General features: G+C 29.3%; 3 protein-coding genes across 3 annotated transcripts; 2 read left to right on the forward strand and 1 right to left on the reverse strand.

Moving 5' to 3' along the window:
* Positions 1-144: 144 nt before the first annotated feature.
* Phum_PHUM079860 (DNA double-strand break repair Rad50 ATPase, putative) lies at positions 145-2262 on the reverse strand (the record flags this gene model as incomplete). The annotated part of the gene is made up of 3 exons (XM_002423644.1): positions 145-355; positions 439-2101; positions 2184-2262. 3 exons carry the CDS (start codon positions 2260-2262, stop codon positions 145-147), a joined length of 1953 nt encoding a protein of 650 aa, XP_002423689.1.
* A 29-nt stretch (positions 2263-2291) lies between these two features.
* On the forward strand, positions 2292-14343 carry Phum_PHUM079870 (mixed-lineage leukemia protein, mll, putative; the record flags this gene model as incomplete). Its single annotated transcript, XM_002423645.1, has 11 exons — positions 2292-2297; positions 2512-2832; positions 2905-3042; positions 3133-3173; positions 3737-3974; positions 4253-5619; positions 6101-6788; positions 6934-7173; positions 7263-13681; positions 13763-14066; positions 14170-14343. 11 exons carry the CDS (start codon positions 2292-2294, stop codon positions 14341-14343), a joined length of 9936 nt encoding a protein of 3311 aa, XP_002423690.1.
* A 6477-nt stretch (positions 14344-20820) lies between these two features.
* Positions 20821-27669, forward strand: Phum_PHUM079880 (capicua protein, putative; the record flags this gene model as incomplete). Its single annotated transcript, XM_002423646.1, has 19 exons — positions 20821-21991; positions 22114-22225; positions 22308-22627; positions 22713-22950; positions 23033-23282; positions 23404-23703; positions 23778-24491; positions 24590-24787; positions 24886-24987; positions 25066-25280; positions 25376-25607; positions 25693-25780; positions 25859-26003; positions 26091-26226; positions 26321-26501; positions 26597-26920; positions 27007-27290; positions 27370-27523; positions 27638-27669. The coding sequence occupies 19 exons, from the start codon at positions 20821-20823 to the stop codon at positions 27667-27669; spliced, it is 5196 nt and encodes a 1731-aa protein (XP_002423691.1).
* Positions 27670-27984: the final 315 nt, after the last annotated feature.

Raw genomic sequence — 27984 nt, forward strand, 5'->3', positions numbered from 1 at the left:
AAACGTTAAATTTTACATTAATGCAAAACTCGTTTCAACAGTTTCATTTTAAGGCACAGCATAGATATAAATTTTATTGGAATAAATTAATCAATTGGTAAGTTTTCATTTATTTTATAAAAAATTTTTTTTTCTCTTGATATTTTATTGTAAGGCATAATTTGATTTAGTCCACCATTTATTTTTGCTGTGATCAATAACTTTTTGTAATTCTGAATCACTAAATTTTAATACTGCAGCGATTGCATTACACATGTGTCTCTTTGATTTTGGATCACTAGACAGTAAAAAACTATAGACGACATTTTTTAAATATTCCAAATTGGCACCTTCTCTGCTTTGGTATCTTTTTAACCTAAAAAAAAAAAAAAAAACAAAAATGTAGTGTCATTGTTAAGGCAAACAAGAACAAATGTTAACCTAATTAATTTTCTTTACCTTGATATCTCAGCATTTAGTATTTGTAATTCTTCTTTGTGTTTTTCACTTATTGAAATTATCTCTTTTTGCAAATCTCTATTTTGAATTTCCATTTGATTTTTACTTTTTCTCAAATTAGTTATTTCAATGTCTTTCCTAGCTAATTCATTCGTGTAATGAACTATGTGTGGTCCATCTATTATTTGACTAGGTAGAATTTTGGTTTCCGAGAAAGAATTATTAGAGTTCTGCAAATTGCCTGGTAATAACATCTGAAATGTGTTTTGAAGAGATTGTATTTCTTGTTCCTTTTCTTCTAGTAAAGCTAAAGATCTTTCACGTTGCTTTTGAAGTTGTTCTTCTAGTAACCATACTCTTCCTCGAAAATCTAACTCGGAGGCTGATAATGTGTCTTTAAATCTTTCTTTTTCATTTTTCATCGTTTTTTTAAGCTGATCAACTTGCAATTTCCACTCATTTTCCATAATTTCATTTTTTTCACTTAAATTTTTAACTTTTTCTTGAAGATTTTTTATTTGGTTTTGATAAACTGTAACTTCTTTTTCAGTATGTAAATTGGCTTTGTTTAGTTGTGTTGTGTTTTTTAATAAATCATATTCAGCTTTTATTTTGTTTAATTCTTCTTTGCATGAAGTATGAGAAGTTTCATTACCATAAGTATCAGGAAAAAGTTTTTGAAAATCTTCTTCTCTTCCTAATTGAATTGATTTAATTTGCAAATGTTTTTTGAGATTTATTATATTTTCTACGATATCATCAAAGTCATCAGAATTAGGTAGTTCTTTTCGACTTTGAAATGAATTTCCTTTGCAAGTTAAATCCATTTGTGTTATGTGTTCTTTTAACTTGTGAATTTCAGCTTGGTCTTGCAATCTTAGTCTATCATAGGATCCAATTGTTTCAGATAGTTCAGCTAATCTTGTTTCTAAATTAACTACCCTTTCTTCTTGAGCAGCAGATGTTTTTTTGGCATGGTCTTCGATATTTTTTGATTTTTCTTTTTCAACCTTAAGAGCAACTTGATGCTCAATTTGTAAATTTCTAACTTCTTCTTGTAATTTATTTAAATCAATAGTACAGTCCTTCACCTTTTTTTCTGATAATTCCTGAACAATTCTTTTAGCTTCCAACTCACTTTTTAAATTTTTTATTTCTTTTTCATAATTTTTTATTTGCAACATTAAGTCATCAATGTTGGAATTGTATAAAACATCAGTTTTTGAAAATGGCTTTTTGTTTTGTAAACTATCTCCTTTAGCATTCTTTTTGGAATCTTTTTTTAAAAAAAAGAAATCACCAGGGGTTTTGCTTTCTTCATTTTTAATTTGCTTTGTCAATATTTTTACTTTTTCTTCAAGTCTTTTGCACTTATCTTCAATAGCTTTTTTATCCTCTAAAATTTGTTTTTGATTCGTTTTAAAACTTTCTTCCATATGAGATTTTTCAGCAACCAATTTCGAGATTGAACTTAATAGCGAACTCAATTGATTTTTTTTTTCTTCTTCATTTTTGTCAGAGGCAGTCTCATTTTCTTTAGATTCTTCATCAAACTCTATTAATTCAGTTTTGGATTCTTTTTGTTTAGAAGCACTTAATATACTGATAGTGTCTTCAAGAGCTTTTTTTTCAATTAATAAACTTTTATGTGCTGCTACAACATCTGGAAGAATTGATAATTCATTTAAAAACTTGACATATATAACCAAACAAATATAAATTGTATCGGAAAGTAAAAATTTTACCTCTTAATTTATTGCTATATTTTTCAATTGTTTTTTTTTGCTCATCCAAAACATCAAGCAAATCTTCTTTTGAACTCATTATTTAAATGAGAATAACAGGTACTCAATATGAAAGTAAAATTTTATTTACATGTCAAAAAAATAAACGTGTCACAGCCTTTCTCTTCTGCCACTTTATTGTTTATCAATTTTAATAGAATTAATTTTTAATTAATAATGTTTTATCACGTTAGTATCGGTGAAATGTTTTACTTATAAATTCAAATATTAATTAAAAGTTAAGCTTAATTTAATACGATTTCTAATTATATAAAGTTATTTTTTACAGATTTCACTGGAGCACGAAATTTTGCTCCATCCTAGGTATTTTGGACCTCAGTTATTAGAAACCGTTAAACAGAAATTATACGCTGAAGTTGAAGGAACCTGTACGGGAAAATATGGATTTGTTATTGCGGTTACTTTGATTGACAATATAGGTGCAGGTTTAATTTTACCGGGACAGGGTTTTGTTGTTTATCCAGTAAAATACAGAGCTATTGTTTTTAGACCTTTCAAAGGTGAAGTCTTAGATGCAGTAGTTACACAAGTAAATAAAGTAGGAATGTTTGCCGAAATAGGACCTCTTTCATGTTTTATTTCTCACCATGTAAGAAAAAATTTTCTTATTTGATAAAAAAAAGTTTTTTATAAATATATTTTACTTAAATCCTTTTTACAGTCTATTCCAGCAGATATGCAGTTTTGCCCAAATTTCAATCCACCCTGTTACAAATCAAAAGATGAAGATGTTGTCATTCAGGCTGATGATGAAATTAGACTAAAGATTGTAGGGACTAGAGTTGATGCTTCTGGTATTGTAAGTGGTTTTTGTAATTTTTGTCATAATTATATTTGTTTTAGATATTTAATGTTGGGTAAGATAAATTATGATTTTTTTTTTTTTCAGTTTGCCATTGGAACTTTAATGGATGATTATCTCGGCTTGGTGTGCAGTTAAATAATTTTGTAAAGTTATATTTTAAAAAGAAATTTTAATAAGAAATTTTAATATAATTGATCTAACTTTATGTATGTATTGTATCTTTGTAATGGTATGAAATTCTTAAAAAATATTAATGTGCCCCTTTTACACAATGGAAAATTTTGTTTTAAAATTATTATTATTTTTTTTAAATAAAAAAACTTATACTTTAGCTTTTTTTTAAAAAATATATTAAAGTTGTTTAACTTGTGAAGAGAAAAATTTTTAAATTTGAGTTTATGGTGATGCAAGCTTAAAAATTTTAATTCATAATGTTGTTTTAAATCAATTTTGACTCTTAAATGTAATTAAAAGCAGTAAAATTAAAGAAAAAATACATTCAATAGCAACTAATATTTAATAAAATTAAAAAATATTTTAAAACAATTAATTATTGTTACTTATTTTCATTTATTTCATAATTTGATGGAACATGTCATATATAAAAAAGAAAATTTTTTCGTCAGTCAGTTAGACAAAGAATCTCAAGAGTTTTTGTTTATATAAATTCACGTATATCCGGTTAAAGCGGTCTTACGTCAGTTGTAGCCAAAATGGCGACTGATCGTTCTTTAGCGGACAGGGGAATCGTTGAAATTAAAATGGGAAGATCAAAATTTCCTGGTAAACCTACAAAAATAGGAAATAGAAAAAGAGTGAATTTATCTAGTTGTTCTCTTCCTGAGGATAATGATTCAAGCACTGCTGCTAAAAACATATATTTAGGGCTGTCTATGTTTAACGAAACATTTGGCGACAACGAAACGGTAATACTGTTTTCCTCCATATTTAAGCGTTTGTTTTGAATGAAGTCAAAGTAAATTTGTTTACTTTTTTAATGAAGTGTAATTTACCATCTTTGGGATAATAAATTTTTTGTAAACGTTTATGTTTATAAATAGTTAACTAAAATGACGCGATACATCTCACTTTTGTTTTCGTTCAAGGCCGATCCTGTGTCTGGTTTAATTAACTTGGAAACTGTCACTTTTAAATTCGCTGTTATTTTATTTTTTGTACGTAATTGACAACATTTTTTTTTTAGATTACGCCAGGTCCTTTTTACGGGTTTTCATCGAATGAAATTGATGAAGCCATGGCAGAAGCAAGATTACAACAAAAGGAAGCAGAAGTAGCACACAAAAAACAGGGAATTGACATAAATTTTTGGGATAGTTTTCAAAGTGAATTATTCTCAGTTTCAAGTTTTACTAAACATAAACTTTTACCTGACAATAACTGTGAAAAAGAAAGCAAAACTATTGTTTCTTTTGATGGTGGTGGTCTTCCATTTGATTTCCCATTTTCACATGACAATAGTGATAATGAGCCTTCCAGAACTCTTAATGTAAACGTTGTAGAAAATAATAAGGTACACAAAATAAATAAAAAAGTAAGGATTTCTAGCAAACTAGAAAAAACATCGAGTAAAATTAAGAAACTAAGAGCACCTAGGTTTAAATTCAATAAAAATAAATTACAATGCAGCCCTATTGCTAATCGTAGTTTGCAAAGCCAAGCAGCTAAAAAATTGTTAAACAAAGCCAAAATGACTAATCTTTTGGAAATCAATAAGAATCTTCCTGCAGACAAAAAATTTATACTTCCCAGTAGAAGTACTCATTCGTCAAGAGTAATAAAACCAAATAAAAGATTTTTTGAAGATAATATCATCAAAAAGAAATACTTAAATTCTCAATCATGCTTAAATGCAACTGTTAATAATAAACAAAACCTCTTGGAAGAATCTAGGAAAAAATTTGAAACTAGAAAACTTCACTGGGAAAATAAATCATCAGAAAATTTAAACTTATCAGAATCTTCAAATTCTAGTTCTAGTAAATTTATATTAAGGGAAGCAAGGTTGCAGTTAGACAAGGATAAAACTCAAACTAGTGTATTAGAAGGTCCATTTTCATCACCAAATTTATCCAGCCTATGTTCAAATACCCAGTTAAAAATTAACTTAATGCAATCAACTCCTGGTAATAAGGAATGTGCTGTATGTGGGATTGTTATATTTTGTAAATTTGTTGAAAAACCTAAGGAATTTGGAATATTTTGTTGTGAGAACTGTCAAAAATTTATATGGAAAATAATTAAATCGTTGGAAAGCAAGAAAGATTTTAAATTACAGTGTTTAAAAGGGAACGGTCTGTGTGAAATAGTTAATATTATGAAAGCTCAACATTTTAATGTTATTGAATCGTCATACAGTACAAAGTGCCAGGCGTGTTGGTTGAAATTGTGTTTAAAAAATTTTAAAATGCCAAATAAATTAAAACAAAATTTATTAAAAGTGTTACCAGTAAATATGCAAATTAATCTCAGTTTGGATTATGGCCCTACCTCAAGTGATACATCATCTAGCAAATTCAGATTTAGTGCTAAAAATATGAAACATTTTAAGTGGTAAGTACTAATATTGCACTTTAAATGAAATTATTTAGTACTGTTCACCTAAAACAATTTTGTAGTTGTATAAAAAATTTCAAAAAGTAGTACATAGAATTATTACATTTTATGTAATAAATTCGTAATAGATTCGTTTCATACTTTCGTAAAATCATATTGTTTTCAAACATTTATTTTTATATATTTATTTTTTGTATTAATTGGTGATATGTTATTAGGTGTTTGGATTGAATTACAATGCCTTATTAATCTCTCAAATTAGTACCTTTCCTAAAAGTCCTAAGCAGTTTGTTCCTGTATCTGAAATTGAATTTCTTACGCATTGATTAGTTATGAGTATTTGAGGTTTGGTAATATTTTATTTTGTTATCATTTTTTAATTTTTTTTTTTTTTTTTTTTTTTTCTTGAAAATGATTTTATTAATGCCTTTTCAAAATACAAAAACAATGTTTTTTTATTATTTTTTCACTGTTTTAGGTTTAATGAAAATAATAGTCAAGAAATAAGAGCTGTTAACAAAAACAATATTATAGATCTTCCTTGGTCAAATATTTCCGAGTCGAATATTTTAAATAAAAAAGTTTTAAGAAAAAGAACGAAAAATGGTGAAAATACTGTTCAGTCGAATATTTTTTTGGGACAAAATGAAAAAATTAAAAGTGTAAATGATAAAAATAGGCAATCGATTGTTTTAAAAGGGCCAAGAGTGAAACATGTATGTCGAAGTGCTTCTGTAGCTTTGGGTCAGCCATTAGCTACTTTTCCCACAGACTTAGGTTCGAAAAAGAAAAAAACAAATGAAAGTTCAGAAGATTGTAACAAATGCACCACCAGTCCATCACCAGAGAGCAATGGAGTCGAATGTCAGGAAGTTGAATTTTTTAGTGAAAATGTAGTCGATTCAAAAGAAGAAGGAAAAGAAAAAAAATTAAATACTTTTAAAGAAACAACATGTAATTTAAAGGAGGTTCAAGTTAGTCGGTTAAATAACGGAGTGAAGTCAAAAAAGAAGACAAATATTAAAATTGAAAATCCCGTTTCTATGGATTTTTGGGAAAGTTATGATCCCGATGAAATTTGTGAAACTGGATTTTGTTTGATTGGGTCTGAAGACTTTAGTGTACGCGCGTTATGTTTTCTTTGTGGTAGCTCAGGACAGGAAAAGGTAAGGAATATAATTTTGAAATAAAAATTACTTTCAAAAAAAATATTCTTAAACTAAAGAATTTAAAAAAGCTAGTTTTGCTTAGTGTTGGAATTTTTTATTTTTTTAAAATTATTTTTGCATTACTAATTATTTTTTTTCTTAGTTGATTCATTGTGCTTCATGTTGTGAACCATATCATGAATTCTGTATTGATGAAGCTCAACTTAAACTTCAAAATAATACATGGAAATTCGATTGGGTTTGCCCGCGTTGCACGGTATGTTTCACTTGTGGAAAAACTTCCGGCCAACAACTAAAATGTGTAAAATGTGATAACTCGTACCACATAGAATGTGTAGATAGAGTTGGAGGAAGGTTACTGCATTCACCCGATCGTCCATGGGTATATAAAAAAAGATGAACTGATTTATAATAGTATTAGAGTATCAAGTTTACAAAACATTTCAATTAATAAGTTTAATAATTTTACAGGTGTGTTCTATTTGCCTGCGATGTAAAAGTTGTAATGGAGTTGATGTATCAGTATTTGTAGGAAATCTTCCTTTGTGTAGAGCTTGCTTCGTCTTGCGACAAAAAGGAAATTTTTGTCCACTTTGCCAAAGGTGTTACAACGACGATGATTATGATAGCAAAATGATGGAGTGTGGACAATGCAAGTGTTGGGTTCACGCCAAATGTGAGGGTCTATCAGATGAAAAATATCAAGTGTTAAGTTTTTTACCAGAATCAGTAGAATATGTTTGTCGCATGTGTTGTGTAATGCCTCCGGCACCTTGGTGGATAGCCGTGGAAGCAGAATTAAAAAGTGGCTATTTAGGAGTGTTAAAAGCATTAAGTAAAAATCGCAAAGCGTGTACGATGCTAAAATGGAGCCCTCGAAAACAGTGCACATGTCGACCTGTAGAATATACTTCCAGAGCCTTTGATTTAGATGTCCTAAATAGAACTTCAAAAATGTTAGATGTTGAGTTGGAGGAAATATCTAATTCTGAAAAAGAAATAAATGAAAAGAAAAAAATTCACGAAGAGAAAGAAATGATTGAAAAATACCAACCAGCTATTTTATCGGAAAGAAAAACTAGTATAGAAGTTATAAATCATCCGACGGAATCTTTAAAGTTAACGTTGAAAATTATGAAAAATTGTGATACAGAAACTGAAAACATCACAGAATCGACGACGAAAGATAAATCAGTTAAAGACATTTTTGACGATGAGAAATTACAAGAAAATTCAGAAAGAGTAAAAAACTTAATTGCTAATCAAAAATTTTCCGATAATTCTCAGTCGGTTAATAGGAAAATTTCTCCTTTCGAGTACAATAAAGTTAATTCTTCAAATTCGGGGAACACTCTTGATTCTGATGCTGGCAACAGTGCAAAGGATAGATCATCAATTTATGATCAAAATTGTTTTCAGCTGTCTTCGTTAGAAACAAATAAAGCAAACGGTGATATTTCAGTTAATCTTTTAGAAGGAACACGAGAATGCGTTTGTTTTTTAGACGTGGAAAGTTATAATAGTCGAAGTAAACCTTTTTCTCCGAATTTAATGTCAATCAAGAAAAAAGTTACGACTTCTGAGTACTCGTCACTTCATCAATTTCATCAGGATATGGAGAGAATGATTGCCACCTCTCACTCAACTGAACTCATGGATCTGTATCATCAAACAATCAGAGAAATTTTTCCTTGGTTCGATCCCAAATTTTCTAAAGTTCAAAATAGTTCTCAAAAAGTGTCTAGCATAAAATCTGCTGAATCTACTCCTGTTAAAAGCACTCCGAAAAAAATTATTCCCGAGGAAGAATGTAAAATTCCCAAATATAAGTTATACGATCAACCATTGGATTACTTTTATAGTGACTACACCGTACAAGATACAAGGATTTGCGTGATGTGTAAGGTTGTAGGCGATGGACTTCCCGGACATACTGGAAGACTATTGTATTGTGGTCAAAATGAATGGGTTCATTGTAATTGTGCTTTATGGTCCGGAGAAGTTTTTGAAGAAATTGATGGATCTCTTCAAAATGTTCACAGTGCTATCAGCAGAAGCCGGTCTATAAAATGTCCAGAATGCAATTTAAAGGGTGCCAGTATAGGTTGTTGTGCACGGAGCTGTCAAGAGACATATCACTTTAGTTGTGCGAAAAAACTGGGTTGTGCTTTTATGGATGACAAAACAATGTATTGTCTTGCACATTTAAAGGATGTAAATAATAAATTAGTGCAAAACGAAAAAGAATTTGAAATTCGTAGACCGGTTTACGTCGAATTAGACAAAAGAAAAATGAAAACTGCTGATAGCTGCCAAATACGCTTTGTTGTTGGTTCACTTCACGTTAATAACTTGGGAAAATTTGCTGGTAAATTATCAGATGAAACGAAATCCATTATTCCGGATCAATTTAGTTGTACCCGATTATTTTGGTCTTGCTTCGAGCCTTGGCGAATCGTTCGATATCATTTTAGCGTCCGCCTCGTGGAAGCAGAAAATACTCAAGGTGTGGACACGGGAATTAACTTAACGGTAGATCATTCGAAAGACCCGGAACTTGTCGAATTAAAATTAAAACAATTAAAATATTTTCAAGAAAATAATTCATTTTTAGAAATCAATGAGAAATTGGTGGAAAATCAACTTGGTGAAAAACGTAAATTAGTTGAACTCAAAGCCAAGTGTGATAAAATAAAAATTTCGGATTCTAATTCGCCTAAAAAAGATAAAAAGAATCAAAAAGTAGTTCGTAAAATATTAGACCAATATGATTTCAAAGATGATGAAAACTGTTTGTCGGACAATCAAAATACGGCAGATTTATTACCGCCGGATGTTGAAGAAGCCATTTTTAAAGATCTTCCTCATGATATCCTGGATGGCATTTCAATGCAGGACATATTTATGGACATTAAAAATTATGAATATAATTCTAAAGAGAATTCGGAAGAATTATACGAAGGAGATGATAATTTATTTAATTCCTTAAATAAAATTCACAAAAAAAATGAAAATATTCAAAATGAATCAATATGGACGGAATCAATAGATTGTAAACTGGAGGTTATCGGCGAAACTTCATTAGTTTCAAAATCACGTAACGTAAAAAGAAATAGAACGGATGACTCGTTATTACTTCCTTCCAAAAAATCTACAACATTAAAAACTTATCAAAAATCTACGAATTTAAATAGAAATTACAAATGTGAAAATTTTAATAACAAGTGGAAAAAACATTCGAAATGTCACGTCACGGTTAACCTTTTAGAACCTCAAGAAAGGGGTAACATGCTTCAAGAATTAAAATTTACAGACGGTTTAGTCTCCATCACCACTGGAGCCATCGGTTCGATGAAGGATTTAAAATCACGTTTGGAAGACAATAAGCGGTCGATACAAGAAGAAGGAAAAGAAAATAAGTTTTTAGCGTGGCAAACGCGTCTTCAACCCAGACTTCTTCAAGTGGATGGCGGAGTCGATTCTTCAAGTAGCGGAAGCGAAGCTGGAGAATCTCCTCAAAGGATGACCGAAGAAAGTGTTACTTCAAAACTCGTAGATTCATCTTCTCAAATATTAGATCCTTTATATTCAATAAAAAGTTCAAATGTACCTGAATTTCAAAATTTTTCAACTTCGGAAAATTCACATCATTCAAATAAGTCTTCTGTTTCTTTTTCCAAAGGAAATACCGATTCGAATTCATTTATTTTACCTCAAGTGGATGGCGTAGAGGATTGCAATAGTGATGTTAGTGATTCTGAAATTCAAAATTGTAAAAAGTACAGTTTGAAAGAAATTCAAAATTTTAATAAGGTAATGGTGAGAAAGAGAGATTTAATAAATGTTTTTGATTTAAATTATAAAATAGTTCAGTGCGACGGAGGAGTAGATTCAGAATGCGAAGAAGAAACTTTTAAAAATTGCAATTTAAGTGATGGCTCTGTTTATCCGCTTGTAGCTAAAGTTGAAGAAGAGCCTGTGAAATGCGGAAAGTGCCGATGTACTTATCGCACTAAAATAAGTTACCAAAGACATTTGGAATCTTGTACTAGTGATTTTATACTATCATCAAGCGAGGCAGAAATGAGCGATGAAGAAAGTCCTAAAAGACATTTTAATAATATTTCTTTAAAACAGAAATCCGATAACATCAATGCACTTGCGATTCCAGCCAAAACAACAAACAAAGAACATTCGAAAAAAAACATTTCGTACAATTCACATTTAGCTAACGATTCATTACAAATATCTAGTCATTTAAATCCAATTAATTTTGAAAAACCCGAAGTCAAAAAAGAAAAAGTTAAAAAAACTTACACCAGAAGAAAGGTACCAACTGCAACGAAGAAAAACTCACCTGTAAACAATAAACAACAAGTTCAACAGATTTTACTTCAACAGCAATCAGCTGCTGCTGCCCCTGCATTGATCGTTCAAGATGTTACCGGCTCGAATTTAATGTCAACGGCTTACATCGATTCCACTCCTACTTTGGGATACCTCGCAGGAATCGAATCTCAACATTTTTTAAATAAAACTCAATTGATTTCTACTCCCGGAGGAGTTATATCAGGAAATTTTCATGTGCCTTCTCCTTCTGAATCTCAGGTTTTGGGAGGATTATGTTTGAATACGCAAAACGTACAAAATAATTTTCCGGGTTTTATTATTCAACAGCAACCAAATATACAAGGTCCCGTGTTGTCTTCGCAAAATAGTCCTGTTATACTCTCCAATGAACAACTCATGGTCGGATCAACTGATTCTTACAACGTTTTTCAAGATCCACGAACCGGAGGCATGTTTTTAACGAGTCGCAACGCTCCAGTTTTTTACAACATGGAAACCATTGTCAGCAATACCGTAATGCAAACCAATCAGTTTGTTTCGAACGTTTTGGGTACAACGTTTTCGCAAACTTCAACGCAAATATTTCAAGCAAGTGAAATGGAGCAAATAGTGAACGTGCCATCGAATTACATTTTAGTTAATTCCAATCATGCCGGTGCCAATCGATTGTTTCCCAGTAATGATTTACTATGCGTTCAAACCCAGCCTACTTTTATACAAAATCAAACTCCCATCCAATTGGGAAGTTCGAATCAAACGGTACAACCTAGTCAAATATTCAATCCTTCCATACCCACCGCACAAATTCTAAATTTTGATCCGAAAACATTACCTATTCAAAATAATTCGTTTCGTTGCCTGCAACCCGTTTGTCCGCCAATTATTTTGGGAAAAGTTTCAAACGGTTTAAATAATAACGTAGTTAATTCTACGGTGCCGCAGGTTTTGCAAAAAACTCCTGCCTCTACTCCAACAATTGTAAATCCTGTTGTCACATCAAAATCTGTCCCGACAATCAAACCTCAACAATTGAACGGATTTTCCAGTTCACAAATGACAAAACTCCCAGTGAAAATTCCTGAAAAACCTGCTATACCATTAAAATCCAATCCCCAATCGCAAATACAATCAAGATCTCGAGCTTTGGTTGATTACATTAACAATTTCAGATCAGAAGCAAATGAAACACTTTTGAAAAGTGCTCAAGTTCAGAATAAGACTAAAAATAATATTTGCGATAAATCCTCATCGCAATCGTACAATTTGAATTCCTCCAATAAATCAATTAATTTAAATACTTGTATTTCGACACAGCAGAAGGTTATGCAAAATCAAAATAACTTTCATAAATCTTCAAGTCTTTCTACGGAATTGGTAAATCCTTCTTGCAAAACGGAAGTGAAGTCAACAAATAATTTGAAAATACCGAAAAGTGCATCGTCTGAATTATTAGTAACAAAAGCAGAAATTCAATCACCTGCATCGTTGAAATCCGAAAAAATTATTCTACCTGCAAAACCTTTAGCGGCGAATGAGCCAATACCTTCTGTGAAAAATTTCAAAATAAAAAATGAAAAAATTACATCTTGTACGAAAACTGAAGAGAGCTGCCCGAGGCGTGAATCTTCTTTAATATCGACTTCTGAAGAAACTGAAAAATCGCCTTGTGCCGGAGTGAAAATTTTTCAAAATTTACCTCCATCGAATTTTGAAATGCAAGAAAAGGAGGATGGTTCGACTGTGCCAGATTCGAAAAATATCGAAATTTCGATGCACGAAGATTCAAGGCCCGTGAAAGACGAATACCCGAAACAAGACAACAATACCAATCACGTTTTGCCTTTGCAAGAGAATTGCCAAAAAATCAACATAAGTCCTAAAAATAATAATGTAAAATCTTCTCCCAAAGGTCATTCGAAAGACGGTGAAAATTTATTTTTAAAACAAGAGGAAAATTATAAAATAAAAAGGAAAATAAATTTTCTCGATCAAAACTCGTTCGATTCGAAAAGTCTTGGAATAAATGATAAATTTGAGTCACCACCGGATAAGGACGCGTCTGAAGTCGTGGCCGACGAGAATATTTCCTTTTCGAAGAAATCGATCGAAGAAAAAGGTCCGAAATTAATATTCGACGTCATTTCCGACGACGGATTCAAAAAATCATCGTCTTCGATGGCGGAACTCTGGGCGAACATTTGCGACTCGGTTCAAGAAATGAGAGCCATGTTAAAAATCCCATCGTTGCCTCTGACTAAAAAAGACTACGAAATACTAGGAATGCAAAATCACGGTCTTCAACATTGTCTCGAACAACTTAAAGGAGTTGAAAATTGCGTCAATTATAAATTCAAATATTTTACGAGGGATGACTCGCGAAGAGATTCAGAAGACGAAGTGAAAGAAAATCCTTCGGGATGTGCGAGAACGGAAAAATTCACCAATCGAAAAGAATACGACATGTTTGCCTGGTTGGCGTCGAAACATAGAAAATTACCCAAACTAACCGAGTCGGCCGAAGAAACTTTGTGTTCGATCAGGTAATTATAAAATGTCATTTTCGTTAATTTAATTTTTGAGAAATGATAATTTTATTTTTAAAAAAATTATTTGAATTTCAGGAGAGCGAATAACTTACCCATGGCGATGAAATATCGAAACCTGAAAGAAACGTCGAAACTTTACGTGGGGGTTTACAGGTCGCAAATACACGGCCGCGGATTGTTTTGCTTGAGAGAAATCGAAGCTGGAGAAATGGTCATCGAGTACGCGGGAGAAGTGATAAGAGCGAATTTGAGTGATAAGAGAGAAAAATATTACACGGAAAAAGGAATCGGTTGTTACATGTTTAGAATCGACGATCATTTCGTCGTGGATGCTACAATGAAAGGAAACGCGGCGAGATTTATCAATCATTCTTGCGAGGTAAACGAATTGGTTTTATTAATGACGTCATCCTGGAAAAAAAAAAAAAATAATAATAATAATAATTTTTCCCTTTTTTTTTTGTCATTGCTCTTTTTCACAGCCGAATTGTTATTCGCGGGTCGTCGATATTTTGGGTAAGAAACACATCGTTATATTTGCACTGCGGAAGATAAACATCATGGAGGAATTAACGTACGATTATAAATTTCCGTTCGAAGATGAAAAAATATCCTGCCATTGTTTGTCGAAGAAATGTAAAAAATATTTAAATTAATTTAACTGAAGAGTTTTTTTTTTTTTTTTTTTTTTTTTTTTGCATTTTGTTACACGCTTTGGGTGATGACCAAGGAACCGTCCTTTTCGATAAGAATGTTCTCGTGTGTTGTGACTGTATAACCATTAGCACACATTGACACTTATTAACTTATTTACATAAAAAATAATTTTTATGTACATAATTGTTTTTCCTTCAAATTGTTGTTGCAATGAATTGGCAACATAGGGTGACGTGAAATTATATTAATTGTAAAAATAGTACGTACTTTTAATGGTTGGTTTTTATTTTTAAAAAAATGGAAAAAAATAATTGTTAACAAATAAATAGAAAAGAAAATGGCGGAAAAGTAGTATTTAAAATGATGATTCGTTAAGAAAAAAAAAATATATATATGTACGGTTGTAATGAAATTTCTATATATATATATATATATATATATATATATATATATATATATATATATATATATATATATATATATTGTAAATTTGTTTGAGAAAAAATTATATGTAAAATAATAATAATAATAATAGTAAATATAAATATGGTTAATGTATTAAGATAAATTTTTTTTTGTACAGTTTGTGACGTTTATAAAAAAAAAAAAAAAAATTGTTTTTCTTGTTTAAAATTAAAAAATATTATTAAAATATATTTATTTGAAATGAACGTCTTATCACTGAACCAAATAAAATAATTTTTTTTTTTTTTTTTTTTTTTTTTTTTTTAGTATCTGCGATACTTTCAATATGTAAATTTATGTACATAAAAAGAAGATGGATATATATTGTAAATTGTAAATTGTATTATAATAATAATAATAATCAAACAAAATATAAATAGATTATATATATATATATATGCAGATATTGTGATATAAAAAAAAATCGCGAGGGGAATTTTTTTAATCTTGCGGCCGTTATAAAACGTGGCGCCATTTTTAAATAATATAAATTATTAATTCAGGCTTACATAAAATTTTAATTTTTTTTTTTCTTTTTCCCGTTAATTAATTTGTTTTTTCTTGCCGATAAATTCGTGTGGGCGTGTGGGTGTGCGCGTGTGAATTTGTTTGTTTTATTTTATTTAAAAAAAATAAATTAGGTTTATTTTGAAATAATTAAATAATTGCCGTATTATTTATTGTGTGTACTTATTTTATGTAATCAATTAATAATCGATTTTTATTTATTTAAATTAAATAATAATAATAATTTTTTTAAAGCCATATTCATCAAAAATTTTTTTTGTTTTAAATCGATATATGTTAAAATATTTTGGGGGCGGGGAGGGGGAGGGGGAAATAATATTAATAATTTTTTTTTACATCATAAAATTTTTATGTTAAATTTTGAGGTTTAATTTATTTTAAAAATATTTATATATAAATTAAATAAATAAAAAAAAAAAATTTGAAGTTTTTAAAATTTTAAAATAAAAGTTTTATTACAAATTAATTAATTGTATATATATATAAATATTTATAAATTAATAAATTAATAATCGTATAATAATAATAATAATAAATAAATTTTTAAAATTTTTTTTTCGGTCATTTTTATTATTAAAATAGTTTTTATTATTATTATTATTATTTTTTATCCAAACTTTAAATAAATTTATTTTTATATTTTTTTCATTTTTAAAATTCATAATAATAATAATAATAATAATAATAATAATAATAATAATAATATTTGTGGGCTAATTTTATTTAACTACAGAAAAAAAATTTTAAATAAATTATTATTTATTTCAAAGTATATAAATCACAATGAAATTTTTACTATTATTAATAATAATGATAATAATAAAAACGTAAATAACCGTAAATTTCTGTTCCAATTTCCATTGATAATAAATTTAATAATAATAATAATAATGATAGTAAATATATATACATAATGTTTATTTCATGTTTAAGTTTTTCAATTATAAAATGTTAATTTTAATTGAACAAAATTTATTTAAAAAAAAAGTTTTTGCCAATAATATTTTTGTATATTTATAATATAATTTACTCTATTGAATATTTTTTTATTATAATAATAATAATAATAATAATAATAATAATAATAATAATAATAATAATAACGTGTTGATTGATATATGAAATTTTTTGATAATAAAATAAAAAAAAGTTTTTTCTCAAACATCGCATTTAAATAAAAAATAATAATAATTATTATTATTCTCTGTACTATTTTCTGTGATAATTTTTTTTTTTTTTTTTTAAATGAAAAACGTCTCATAAAAATTTTATGCATAAATATGTAAATAAAAAATAAATAATAATAATAATGGAAACTATTAAATCTGTATTATAATAATTTATTGTAAAAATTTTTTTTGTTTTTATTGAAAAAAAAAAAAAAAAAATTTACAATATATATATATATAATTCTATCTAGTCCGTGTAAATATAAATAAATTGATTATTATTCACCTTAGATTTTTATTAAAATTATTAATAATAATATTATTAATTATTTATTGATAAGACTGATGATGATTATTGAAAAAAATAAAATTTAAAAAAAATTTGGGGCGTTATTTAAAAAACTATGAAAAAAGTGCCCTAAAAAATGTGATTTTTATTTATTATAAATAATTATTTAAATATTAATAATAATAATTGTTGTACATAAATAATAATAATAATAATAATAATAATAAATTTAAAAATAAAAATAGCACGTTAAAATTTAATTAATTACTTTTAAATAGAGATTTAATTTATATTAATTGTTCATAAATTTGTACATAAGTGGTTTTCTTTTTTCTTTTTTTATTAATTATTATTATTATTATTATTATTATTATTATTATTTTAATAATAATAATAATAAAAACGAATTTGTATTTGCAGAGCAATATGTAAAAAAAAAAAATTTTAATTAATTTGCACTTTTAATTGCTTTTATTATTATTAGAATCATAATCTTTTTTTTTTTTTTTTTTAAATAAAAATTATTTTGATAAATAAATAAATAAATAAATTTTATTTATTTTTATTCCTTAGAATTATTTCCATTAAAAAATTTCTTTTTTTATTTATTATTATCATTATTTTAATATGTTTTAAACGTATACGTTTTTTAAAAAATTTATTTTTCCCGCCAAGTTAATAATTGCTCGGCAACTACGACTAGTCAAATCAGCAACTTTTCTTACAAACATGGCATTAATTTGTTTTTGTTCTTTTACGTGACGGCTCTCGGTGGTAAAAAATCAAGAGTTCAATTAAACGTTTTATTATGTTTTATTTTATTTGTAAAAAAATAAAATGTATTTACATAAATAATTATTTGATTAATTTGTTTTATAATCGTGTAAAAAATTTTATTTAAAAAAACCAATGAATTGCATTGTTTCACTAGAATTTTGTTTTCGACCAATGAAAAGAGTTTCATTTCGATCCCATTCAAAATCGTCTTGGGACTTGGAAGGGGAAATGTTATGGTTGTGGGTGTTTAGTGATATGTCAATATTCGTGGAATAAAATGAAAATTTTAAAGGTGAGTACCTGGGATTAAATTGTATATAATCAAAATTTATTATTTAAATGTTAAATTTCTTTTTTCACATGTATAATTTTTGTATTTTTCTACATTAAATATAAGCGGAATGAAATTATTTACGGTCATTCCAGTTTTTTTTTTTTTTTTTTTTTTTTGTCAAGTGGGGAAGAAATTACTACGATTCGTGTGTGACTGCCTAATATGCCCCTCCGAGGTCACTAGTAAAATCCAAATAATTTTTCCGGTTTATACAATTATATTCAGCTAAATACATTTGCCGTAATAATAATAATATTTAAATAAGAAATTTTATTAAAACGTTTTTATTTAAATCCTTTGTTTTTTTTTTTTATTTTATTTTAATGCTAGCTAGGATGCTAACCGTGAACCAGTATAATTGAAAAAAAGGCTTTTGTTTTTATATTATTTGACATATTAAACGAAGAAAGGTTTTTTTTTTTTTTCCCGTACACATATTTATTTTATTTTTTATTTTTTAAATAATTAAATTTTTTTTTTTTTTTTTTTTTTTTTACAAATCATTGACAGGGGGAAAAATAAAGACGTGTATGCAAAAAAAAAATTTTTTTTTTTTAATGCAAAATTTATTCATAATTTGCACGGAAAAAAAATTTTTTTTTTATTTTTGATTGAATGTGTGTACAATAAAAATTAATTAAATCCTTTGACATATAGATTTAAAATAACAATGATACATGATGGTTATGTAAAATGAACTGACTATTGGAAAACAAAGACTATTTTTTCAGTTGTAGGAAATGTAAAATATACAAAAAAAAAAAAAAAAAAAAAAAAAAAAAGTGATTCATTATATTCATTTTTACTATTGCAATTAATTAATATTAAACCATGCGAGTGCGAAATGAAAATTTCAAATTATTACTTATCGAAAAACAAAATTTTTTTTGTCGTTTAATTTTAAAAAATGATGGTAAGTGTTATTTATTAAAAATAATTTTATTTTTCTCTTCTCATAATCAAAATAATTAATTTAATAATATGCTTTAAATGGTTTTAAATAAAAAATTTTTTTAAATAAATATGAACTGTGATTCGGTTTTATCAAAATCGATTTGATTTCATATATAGAAATTTAAATTGCATTTATTAAGTTAAAGTTTTTTTTTTTACAATGCTCATGTTTATTTTTCATTTTAAATTTTATTTTAATATTTAAATAGTACATTGCACTTTTTTTTATTATTATTAATTTGTAAAAAGTGTGATTTTTGTTTTCTCTTTTTTTTTAATATTCTAATTGCAACTCTTTAAATTAAATTAAATCGATTAATATTCATGCTAGTATAAGTATTCAAATGTTTAGGCCTCTTTTAAGAGTTTATGTTTTTCTCTCTCTCGAATTGAATTCATTTAACTTATAATTTGAGTTGTTTTATATCTTCATACACAGTTTATATAGATTATTGAATGTTAAAAAGAATATTTATAAAAAAAAATTATTATTATTATTATTATTATTATTGATTATGTTGTATCAATTTTTTTAACGCTAAACCAGTGACAACCATAGTGAATAACCTTGCTTTTTAATTTTCATTAGAATATCATTTCAATGTTAGCATACTTGTTGTCTGATGTCTCTTTATTTCAATGTAAAATATATATATATATATATATATATATAAATAAATAATTAAAAAAAAAAAAATGTCAATTTTAATAATTATTCGAAAAGAAAAAAAAAGAAAAAGTAATTTATTTATTGTTGTATTGAAATGTGTGATTATTATTCGGTTTCAAAGATAATCGAATAAAGTAGTAAAATGAATTTTTTTGTTTTTTTTTTATAAATTAATTATTTTCTGTTAAAAAAATATTAGATTTAAATGTTGTGAGAAGTTTTTTGAAGTTAAGTTTTAAAAATGAATTTAATTATATTATTTTGCATAAGTTAATTTTTTAAGAAGCAATGCATGCACAAATTTAAATTTATTTATTGGTTTTTTTTTTTTTTTTTGTTAATTTGTTGCAATTAAAATGCAACAGAAGAAAATGGGTAGGCATTTTTTTTTTTTTTTTTTTTTTTTTCGTAATATGGATTTGTGCTAAATTTGCATTAAATATATCGTCGTCGTGAACACCTACAACCATTTGTGTGTGTAGCACACGCAATGAAACACTTCTGCAAAGCTAGACTTTTGTGTAATAGTATACGTTTTGTAAACATTAATTTGACCGTGACCTTGCTTTCTGCCTACGAATATTTTGTTAAGTTTTTTTTTTTTTTTTTTTTTAAATAAATGAGATAGATTGCAATTAAAAAAAATTCGTTCCTTATTCCATTTAGATTTTTATTTAAAAATGTATATACATATATGTATGTATGGAGATTTTTTTGTTATGGTCGCTAAAGAATAATTATTTTCATATGAAAATAAATAATTAAATAATTTAGAATGAATAATATTTTGTTTACTAAAATGTTCATAACAGTTCTTTTTCTTGTAACTAAATATTTTATTTTTTAAATTAATCCAGTACTTTTAAATTAATTTAATATATTAGGTGGACTATAGTTGAAATTTTCTTGTCCTTGGACCATTTTCCTGTATTGCAATTCACGGTTGAGCTCCTAACCACGCAACAGGTGCTGGTAAATGAGAAATGTGATTTTTAAATTATGTATTTGATTTAAATTTTGTATAAAAAAAAAAAAAAAAAAAAAAAAAACATGTCCAAAAACTTGTTACACTATAATTAAAATATATATATACTTAAATGTATACAAGTGTTAAGTTTTATAAAACCAAAAAAAAAAAAAAAATTTTATTTAAAGAAAAAAAGATTGATTGATTTTTTTTTTTTTTTTTGTCATAGGTCTGTGATGATTCGTTGACAACATCCATCGACGTCGGCGACGTAAATGAAGTCTTTCTCTACATAAAAATCCTAGGTTTAGTTATAGTTAAAAATGTCTGAAGGAAATGTACAAATTACCAAAGAAGTGAGAGTGTCTGCGGAAATGACAGAAACTGGCTCCCACAAATCCGGTTTTGCCGCCGGATACAATAGCTCACGACAGCAAAATGGAAATGAAGTTAGTAGAAAAGATGAATCGCCCATCATTACCGCAAAAAAGTTACCCAAAAAACGTAAATTTGACCCCTCTGAGCTCGAAGAAATGGAAACGACTTCAATGGTAAATTCGGTGCAGGGTAGAAATGAATTAAATTTCGAGCCGCAAGATCTCACCCAAAATGTTTTGAGATCTCAAGGTGTTGTGATGCCTCCTCAATCCGCCGCCGTTGATTATTCTCGATGCATAAAGATGAGCGTGGCAAGCCAAAGATCCCAGACTGAAAACAAAACCGAAGACCTACAGTTGAGGATAGAAGAAATTCCTCAAAGGCGAATAATATCAGTGCCCAGAAATGACAGTATTAATTTAAGTGAATGGTGCGGCCATAGAGTTTTGGCAAAAAGGGATAAAGTATATCTTCCCGGTGTTATAAAAAAAGCTGAAAGCTCCGGAGACATATGGGTCAAATTTGATTATTGTGAAAATGAAATAATTATGTTCACAGATGTTCTTGGTCGTGGTAAATTTGATGTTATAAGCGATGCAAGTCCATCTGTTGGCCAAGTTGCTCTAGGCAATCGTGTGTGCGTTCGCGTTGCAGCAAACAATTCGGATCCTCATACGATATTCGTTGAAGGTTATGTGTGTAATATATTAACTTCTCCTGTACAGTTTGTAGTTAAAATTTATAGTAATCCAAATGAAGAGCACATTGTGAAACGTGCAGATCTCAGACTTGTACAACCTCCTTGGTTTGACGAACTCGAAGGCTTAGGACCTCCCGTTGTTTCTCCCCTTAATATGAACGGTCGGTTTCAACAAACCAGCACACCTTTACAAATTCATCACGTAGTGCCCACGTTGCAATCAAACGATGCTGGTTGTTTTCGTTCAGCCGCAACATCTCCTCTACATCAAATAACTACGCCGATCAGTCTTCATTCAAATAGTACAGCATTATCAAATTGCAGTAATGAAGATCTCAGACGCCGCCAATATGATGATTCCTGTGAAAGCGATGACGAATTGAGAAGAGAAGATATTCTATTCACTTCTGACGCGGGTACGTGGTAAAATCTTATGCTTGATACTGTTAGAACGAAACATTTGAATATACATTATTCTGTTGTTACATAAATTGTAAACTTAATTTTTTTTTTTTTTTCATTTTAAATGAAAAATCAGATGGAAAGCTATCAGGAAGCAGTAAGCGAAGTAGTATGCAAAGTCGTGGAAGCACCTCAAGTTTGATAGAGCCTCGCAGTACAACACCGCGTTCTTCTGCCACAACTCCCAGGTATTTTTATTTTTTCCTTTAAGTATAATCCTTTAATAAAATTATTGGGTAGTATTATTAAAATTTTATATTTGTTTTTCAGATCTCAAGCCGCAACTCCTCACAAATACAAAAAAGGTGATGTGGTATCTACTCCTAGTGGCATACGAAAAAAATTTAATGGGAAACAATGGAGAAGACTATGCTCAAAAGACGGTTGCACAAAAGAGTCTCAAAGACGTGGATATTGTTCTAGGCATTTAAGTTTAAAGGGAAATAGTTTACGTACTGGTCCTGCAAATATTCCTCGTAGTAAGGGTATGGGAAGTATGGATGGAGAAGAAACGTCCAGGGATTCTGATACTTCACCTAATTATAGTCGAATGATTACTCAAGACGAAACTGAAGTTGCTAATATGCTAGGTTAATGAGATGACTTTAACTCCATTGTAAATTTTTAATTTATTATTATTTTTTTTCATTTCTTAAATTTAAATTTTTTTTTTAGTCTCTCTTGGATCTTCTCGCTCTGCTACTCCAGCGTTTTCTCCAACGAACCAGGTATCTTCACCTTCTCCCCGTCAAAATGTATTCATGCCGATTACAAGTCCAGCTTCTCAATCTAGCTCTGGTATGATAACCAGATCTAATAGTCTTGTATCTCCGAATCATACCAAATGGAAAACTCAGACATCTCCCTTGCCATCTCAACATTTTGTTGGAAGCACCTGTCAAAATGTTATCAGGTAAAGTTTAAACATAGATCTTACCAACTTACGGCAAAAAAATTTGTTTTTTATTAATTTTTTTTTCTCGTTTTTAATATAGGCCAGAGTTAGTTAGGCCAGGCCAAGTTGTAATGAGCCAGCCATCACCTAATCCACATCCAACTGGCATGGCAACTAGTGTAATAAGAATCTCTCCTAGTCCGTCTCGAACTGTTGCGCCCAGTTCTACGACTCAACGGGTTACTTGGAGAATCGATAGTCCTAGTGTTACATCCCCTCAAAACAATTGCTCGCGAACTACTGTCATGTCATCGGGTTCCCATCAACAGCAAGGCATTATACTTCAAAAGGTAATATATTTATTGTTTACCTTTCTCAATTTTTTTACAAAACAACAAAATACTTTTTCCAGCAAAAAAAATTAAAGGAAAAGATTTTAATTTTTTATATTAATTATTATTATTTTCGCAGGCGTTGACAAGTGCAAATAATAGTAATAATTCGATTGACATTAAACCGATGCCAGTGCAAGAAGCTGAACCAAAAATAATTAGAACTCAATCTCAAACAAATCTCGCTGTTATGGTACCTAAAAGTGATAGGGGAACCTTATATTTGTTTCCCCAGCAAACTGGTTTTCATCCAGAGAAAAAATTATTAGTTATTAAGAGTGAAGATAATAAATTTCCTACAATTATGGTTAATCATCGTGTGCCTAATTCAAATGCTTCGACGACTTCGGTAGTTGTTGATAAAGCGGGTGTCCAACAGGTGAATTACATCATACTTGAATTATTATTAATTATCGTTATTATATTATTAAATTTTTTAAATTCGTGTTATAGGGTAATAAAATTGGTGTTCAGGTGTCTCCAAATCAAATCGATAACGTCCGTGCAGAAACATCCAAAACAAACAACATAAAAAGTTCGATACAAAATTCGACAAATACTACCACCGTTTTACAAGCCAGCAATTTAATACAACCAGTAATTGTGCATCCTACGCAACTCCTTCCGGTATTACCAATTTCTCAACAGCAAAATGACCAAAAAGAAATAAAAAATGGAAGTGTTTTAACAGTGAACACTTCTCAACAACTTTCTGCAGTGTATCCCTGGCAAACTCTACTCCCTCTCCTTCCTGCCGTATCTCCTCCATCCTCTACCCTGAGTCCTCCTCTCTCTGCACCTCCAGATTTTAAACCGACTGATGAATTTGACGGCGTCGACGGTGAAGTTTTTGCCGCCGAAGAAGACGATGATGTTTTCGAACCGGAAACCGTCGAAGTTGGCTACGAAAACACAAATGGAAAAAGAAGAAGTCAATCGCTTAGCTCTTTACACGGTAAAGATCTTCCGAACAACCAAAAGGGTTCTAGTCGAGATCGTATACGAAGGCCAATGAACGCGTTTATGATATTCAGCAAAAGGCATCGGGCTTTGGTTCATCAACGACACCCTAATCAAGACAATAGAACTGTTTCTAAAATACTTGGTGAATGGTGGTACGCATTAGGTTCTGAAGAAAAACAAAAATATCACGAGCTTGCGACTGAGGTACATTATTCCTCTTTTATAAATTTTTATCGAAAATATTTATATTATTTTATTTCTTAAATCCAATTAATAATTTATTAAAAATTTTTCCTCGATAGGTGAAAGAAGCACATTTCAAAGCTCATCCCGAATGGAAGTGGTGCAGTAAGGATCGTCGAAAATCATCTACAAGTTCTGTTAAAGAAGGAAGAAGTAAATTGGGATCGAGCGATGAAGGAATCGATGGTTTTAACGCGGAAGAAAATCAAAGTAATGAACAAATGCAATCAAATGGCTTTTCTACATCAAAAGAAGAGGTAAAATACTTATTTTACCTTAAGTGTATCAATTTAAAAAAATTTTTTTTATTTTTATTTACAATTAAATGTTAAATTATCAAAATTTATTTTTATAGAATTCAGAAGGATCGAATGCACAATTAGAAGTTAAAAATGAACCTAAGGAAGAGAATCAAACAGATAGAAAAGATGACGTGTTTTCTGATGATGAACATATGGTGAGTAAAGTTTTTTTTTAATTAAATGAATCAGTAGCCATTTTGTACAAGAAAAAATTAATTGCGTGTATTTTTCAGACCAAAAAAATGGTGATTTGCGAAGAAGATCCTCCTGTTGAAATTGATCTCAAATGTAAGGAAAAAGTTACAGATTCTGATTCTGAGTCTCAGAGTGATATGGAGCCTTTGGTAGAAAATAAAGCTTTTCCACAGCAAAGGTTTAGCCCAGTTTCACAAATAAAAAGTAATAATTCTGGTGAAGTCACGTGTCGACCTAAACCCATCAAAGCCCGGTACGTTTAAATTGTTCATATTGGTATGGAAAATATCACGTTAAAAATGAATCATATTAAAAGACGAAAAAAAAAAAAATTTTTTTTTTTTTTAGATTGCCTTCTACGGGAATAGAACAAAGCAGCAAATTTCATCAGAGTCCGGGTGACAAACCGGTTTCCGTATTGTCATATCCTTATCATTCTCCGGTAAACCCTACCGGCGTATCGGGATTTCAACCCACTGGTGGTGCATTTAAAACGATGCCGATGTCGCCAAAAATCATAAAGTCGGAATCCATAACAAGTCCTGGTTTCTTAAAAACAACAGTGCCTTTGTCTCCTCAGGTAAATTATTTAGACAAAGTGGAGCTAACGGCTTTAGTCAAAATCTATTTACAGAAAAATTAAATTATAAATTATTTTTTTGCAGCAAGTGCAATGCATTGTTCCTCTACAAAGTGGCACTCACCTTCAAAATCTTTATATTCAATCAACCGGTTTTCACATTCCTATATCGGGTAAGTAAAAATTTTTTTTTTTTTTGTGTTTTAAATGAAAGTAAAAAAAAAAAAAACTGAATGACGAGGCTATTGCAGACGGAAACGGTCGTAATATAGGAATTCAACCAACAGGTTTTCAAATAGTAACTTCGAAATCAAACATGGAGCCACCGCTGACTTCCACTGTTATCGTAACGAAAGCTCAAACGGTTTCCCACGTACCTCAATCATCTAAAATAAGGTACGAGTTTATTGAAAATGAAAAAGTAAAAAAAAAAAAGGGTTAATTTCATTAAATGAATTTTTTTTTTGCTGTTTTCATTCACAGTTTAACTCCTGCCGGAAATCAACCCACCGCACCTTCTAAAACTAGTAGTTTTTATACCATCAACGAAACTCAAATTTCAAATGGACTCGAAGATGATAAAGAAGAAAAACATATTTACATTTCGTCTAATCAGCCCGTTAGTATCACTATAAAAACAACAATAATTATTATTATTATCATCGAGTGAATTTTTTTTTTACAAAAATAACGTCATTTCCTATTCTGCTCAGATAACAACTCAATATTTGCGTGTCAAACAGGAATCAGGAGGAGAAGAAGATTCTAATCAAGGACCGTCGGAGAATAATAACATCCCGACGGATGAGAGTGAAAATCAAAATCAGGCTTTCATTCTTGCTCCGACCCCTGCTCAATTGGGTAAAGCTCCACTTCAAAGAAGGCAATCTCAAGGTGGCGAAAACATTTTTATATTAAATAATATATATATTATTAATTTTAATCGGAGGAATAATAATAATAATAATAATAATAAAATGTATTTACAGCTGCGACAGTTACGAATTCAGGTTCCACGTCATGTAAAGAATCCTCTCATATCAATTCTGATTCATCCATGGCCGTGGAGGAAAAAGAAGACTGCGAAGTACCTGATACTCCGGGATCCGTGACCGGAAAAAAGAGTTTTTTTAAAAAAAATGTCGAAGACGGAATGGATAGAGTTTTAGAAACGGTGAATTTCGAAAAGAAATTTTCATCTTTACCGGAATTCAAACCCGAGGAATGTCAAAGTCCGACGGCTATTTCCGTTTCCTCGAGTCCTCGAGTCTACACTCAAAATTATAGGAAAAAACCGCAACACAGACTATCGAGTAATATATATAAAAATTTATTCGTACGATAGAATCGTTCATTTTCAAAAGCATTATTATTATTATTATTATTAAATACGATTCAGGTACGGAAGATGATGGCGACGGTGAAAACACGGTCGGATCAACGCCGAAATCAACGAAACTCGTTGGCAACACATTTTTTCCACCCGATTTCAATTTGGAAGCTTTTAGAAACGATCCGAGCGAAGGTGACGGGAATTCCCCGAGAACTCCTAAAACTCCGGGAACTGCTCGGGATGGGGAAAAAGGTCACCGTCGAATTCTGGAACAGCGTCGTCAATTAGTCATGCAATTATTTCAAGAGCAGGGTTATTTTCCATCGACTCAATCAACGTCTGCGTTTCAGGTACGTTTCCTTTCCGCATAAATATTACAAAAAAAAAAAAGAGAAAATATTTATATAATGGGATTTTCCTTTTCGACAGTCTTTACACGCTGACGTTTTTCCAACGAAATCCAGCCTGCAATTGAAAATTCGAGAAGTTCGACAAAAAGTTATGGCGCAGGGTAATTCGACTCCGAGTGCACTTCCCAGTCCGTTACCGTCTCGAAACGAGCCAAATCCAGCTTCAAATCCGGGTAAGTACCATTAATAATAATAATAATAATAATTTTTAATGTGTAAAATGACCGCGAAAGGTTTTATCAAGAGTTAAATTGAACGACTATCATTATTATTATTATTATTGGCAGTTGTTTCAATAGCAGCTTCGACGAACAGTTAGCCATCACCTAAACGTTTAAAGAAAACAAATTCGAGAATGAAATCTATAAAAAAGTTGTTGTTGTCGTTGCCACAATAATTATTTTTAAAAAAAAAGAAAAAGTGCACACACACATTTAAAACGAATTTTGATTGGTACGTACGCGTTTCGTTTCGAAAGAAGGAAAAAAAAAGAGAGAGAAGAAGAGGAAAAGAAAAAGGAAAAAGGAAAAAGGAAAAAGAAAAAGAAAAAAAAAAGACTTTTTGCCATACTTATTTAATTTAAAACATTATCGTTAGATGTTATTAATTATTATTATTATTATTATTATTATTA

Source organism: Pediculus humanus, genomic scaffold (assembly GCF_000006295.1).
Source record: "Pediculus humanus corporis 1103172107430 genomic scaffold, whole genome shotgun sequence".
Taxonomy (NCBI): domain Eukaryota; kingdom Metazoa; phylum Arthropoda; class Insecta; order Psocodea; family Pediculidae; genus Pediculus; species Pediculus humanus.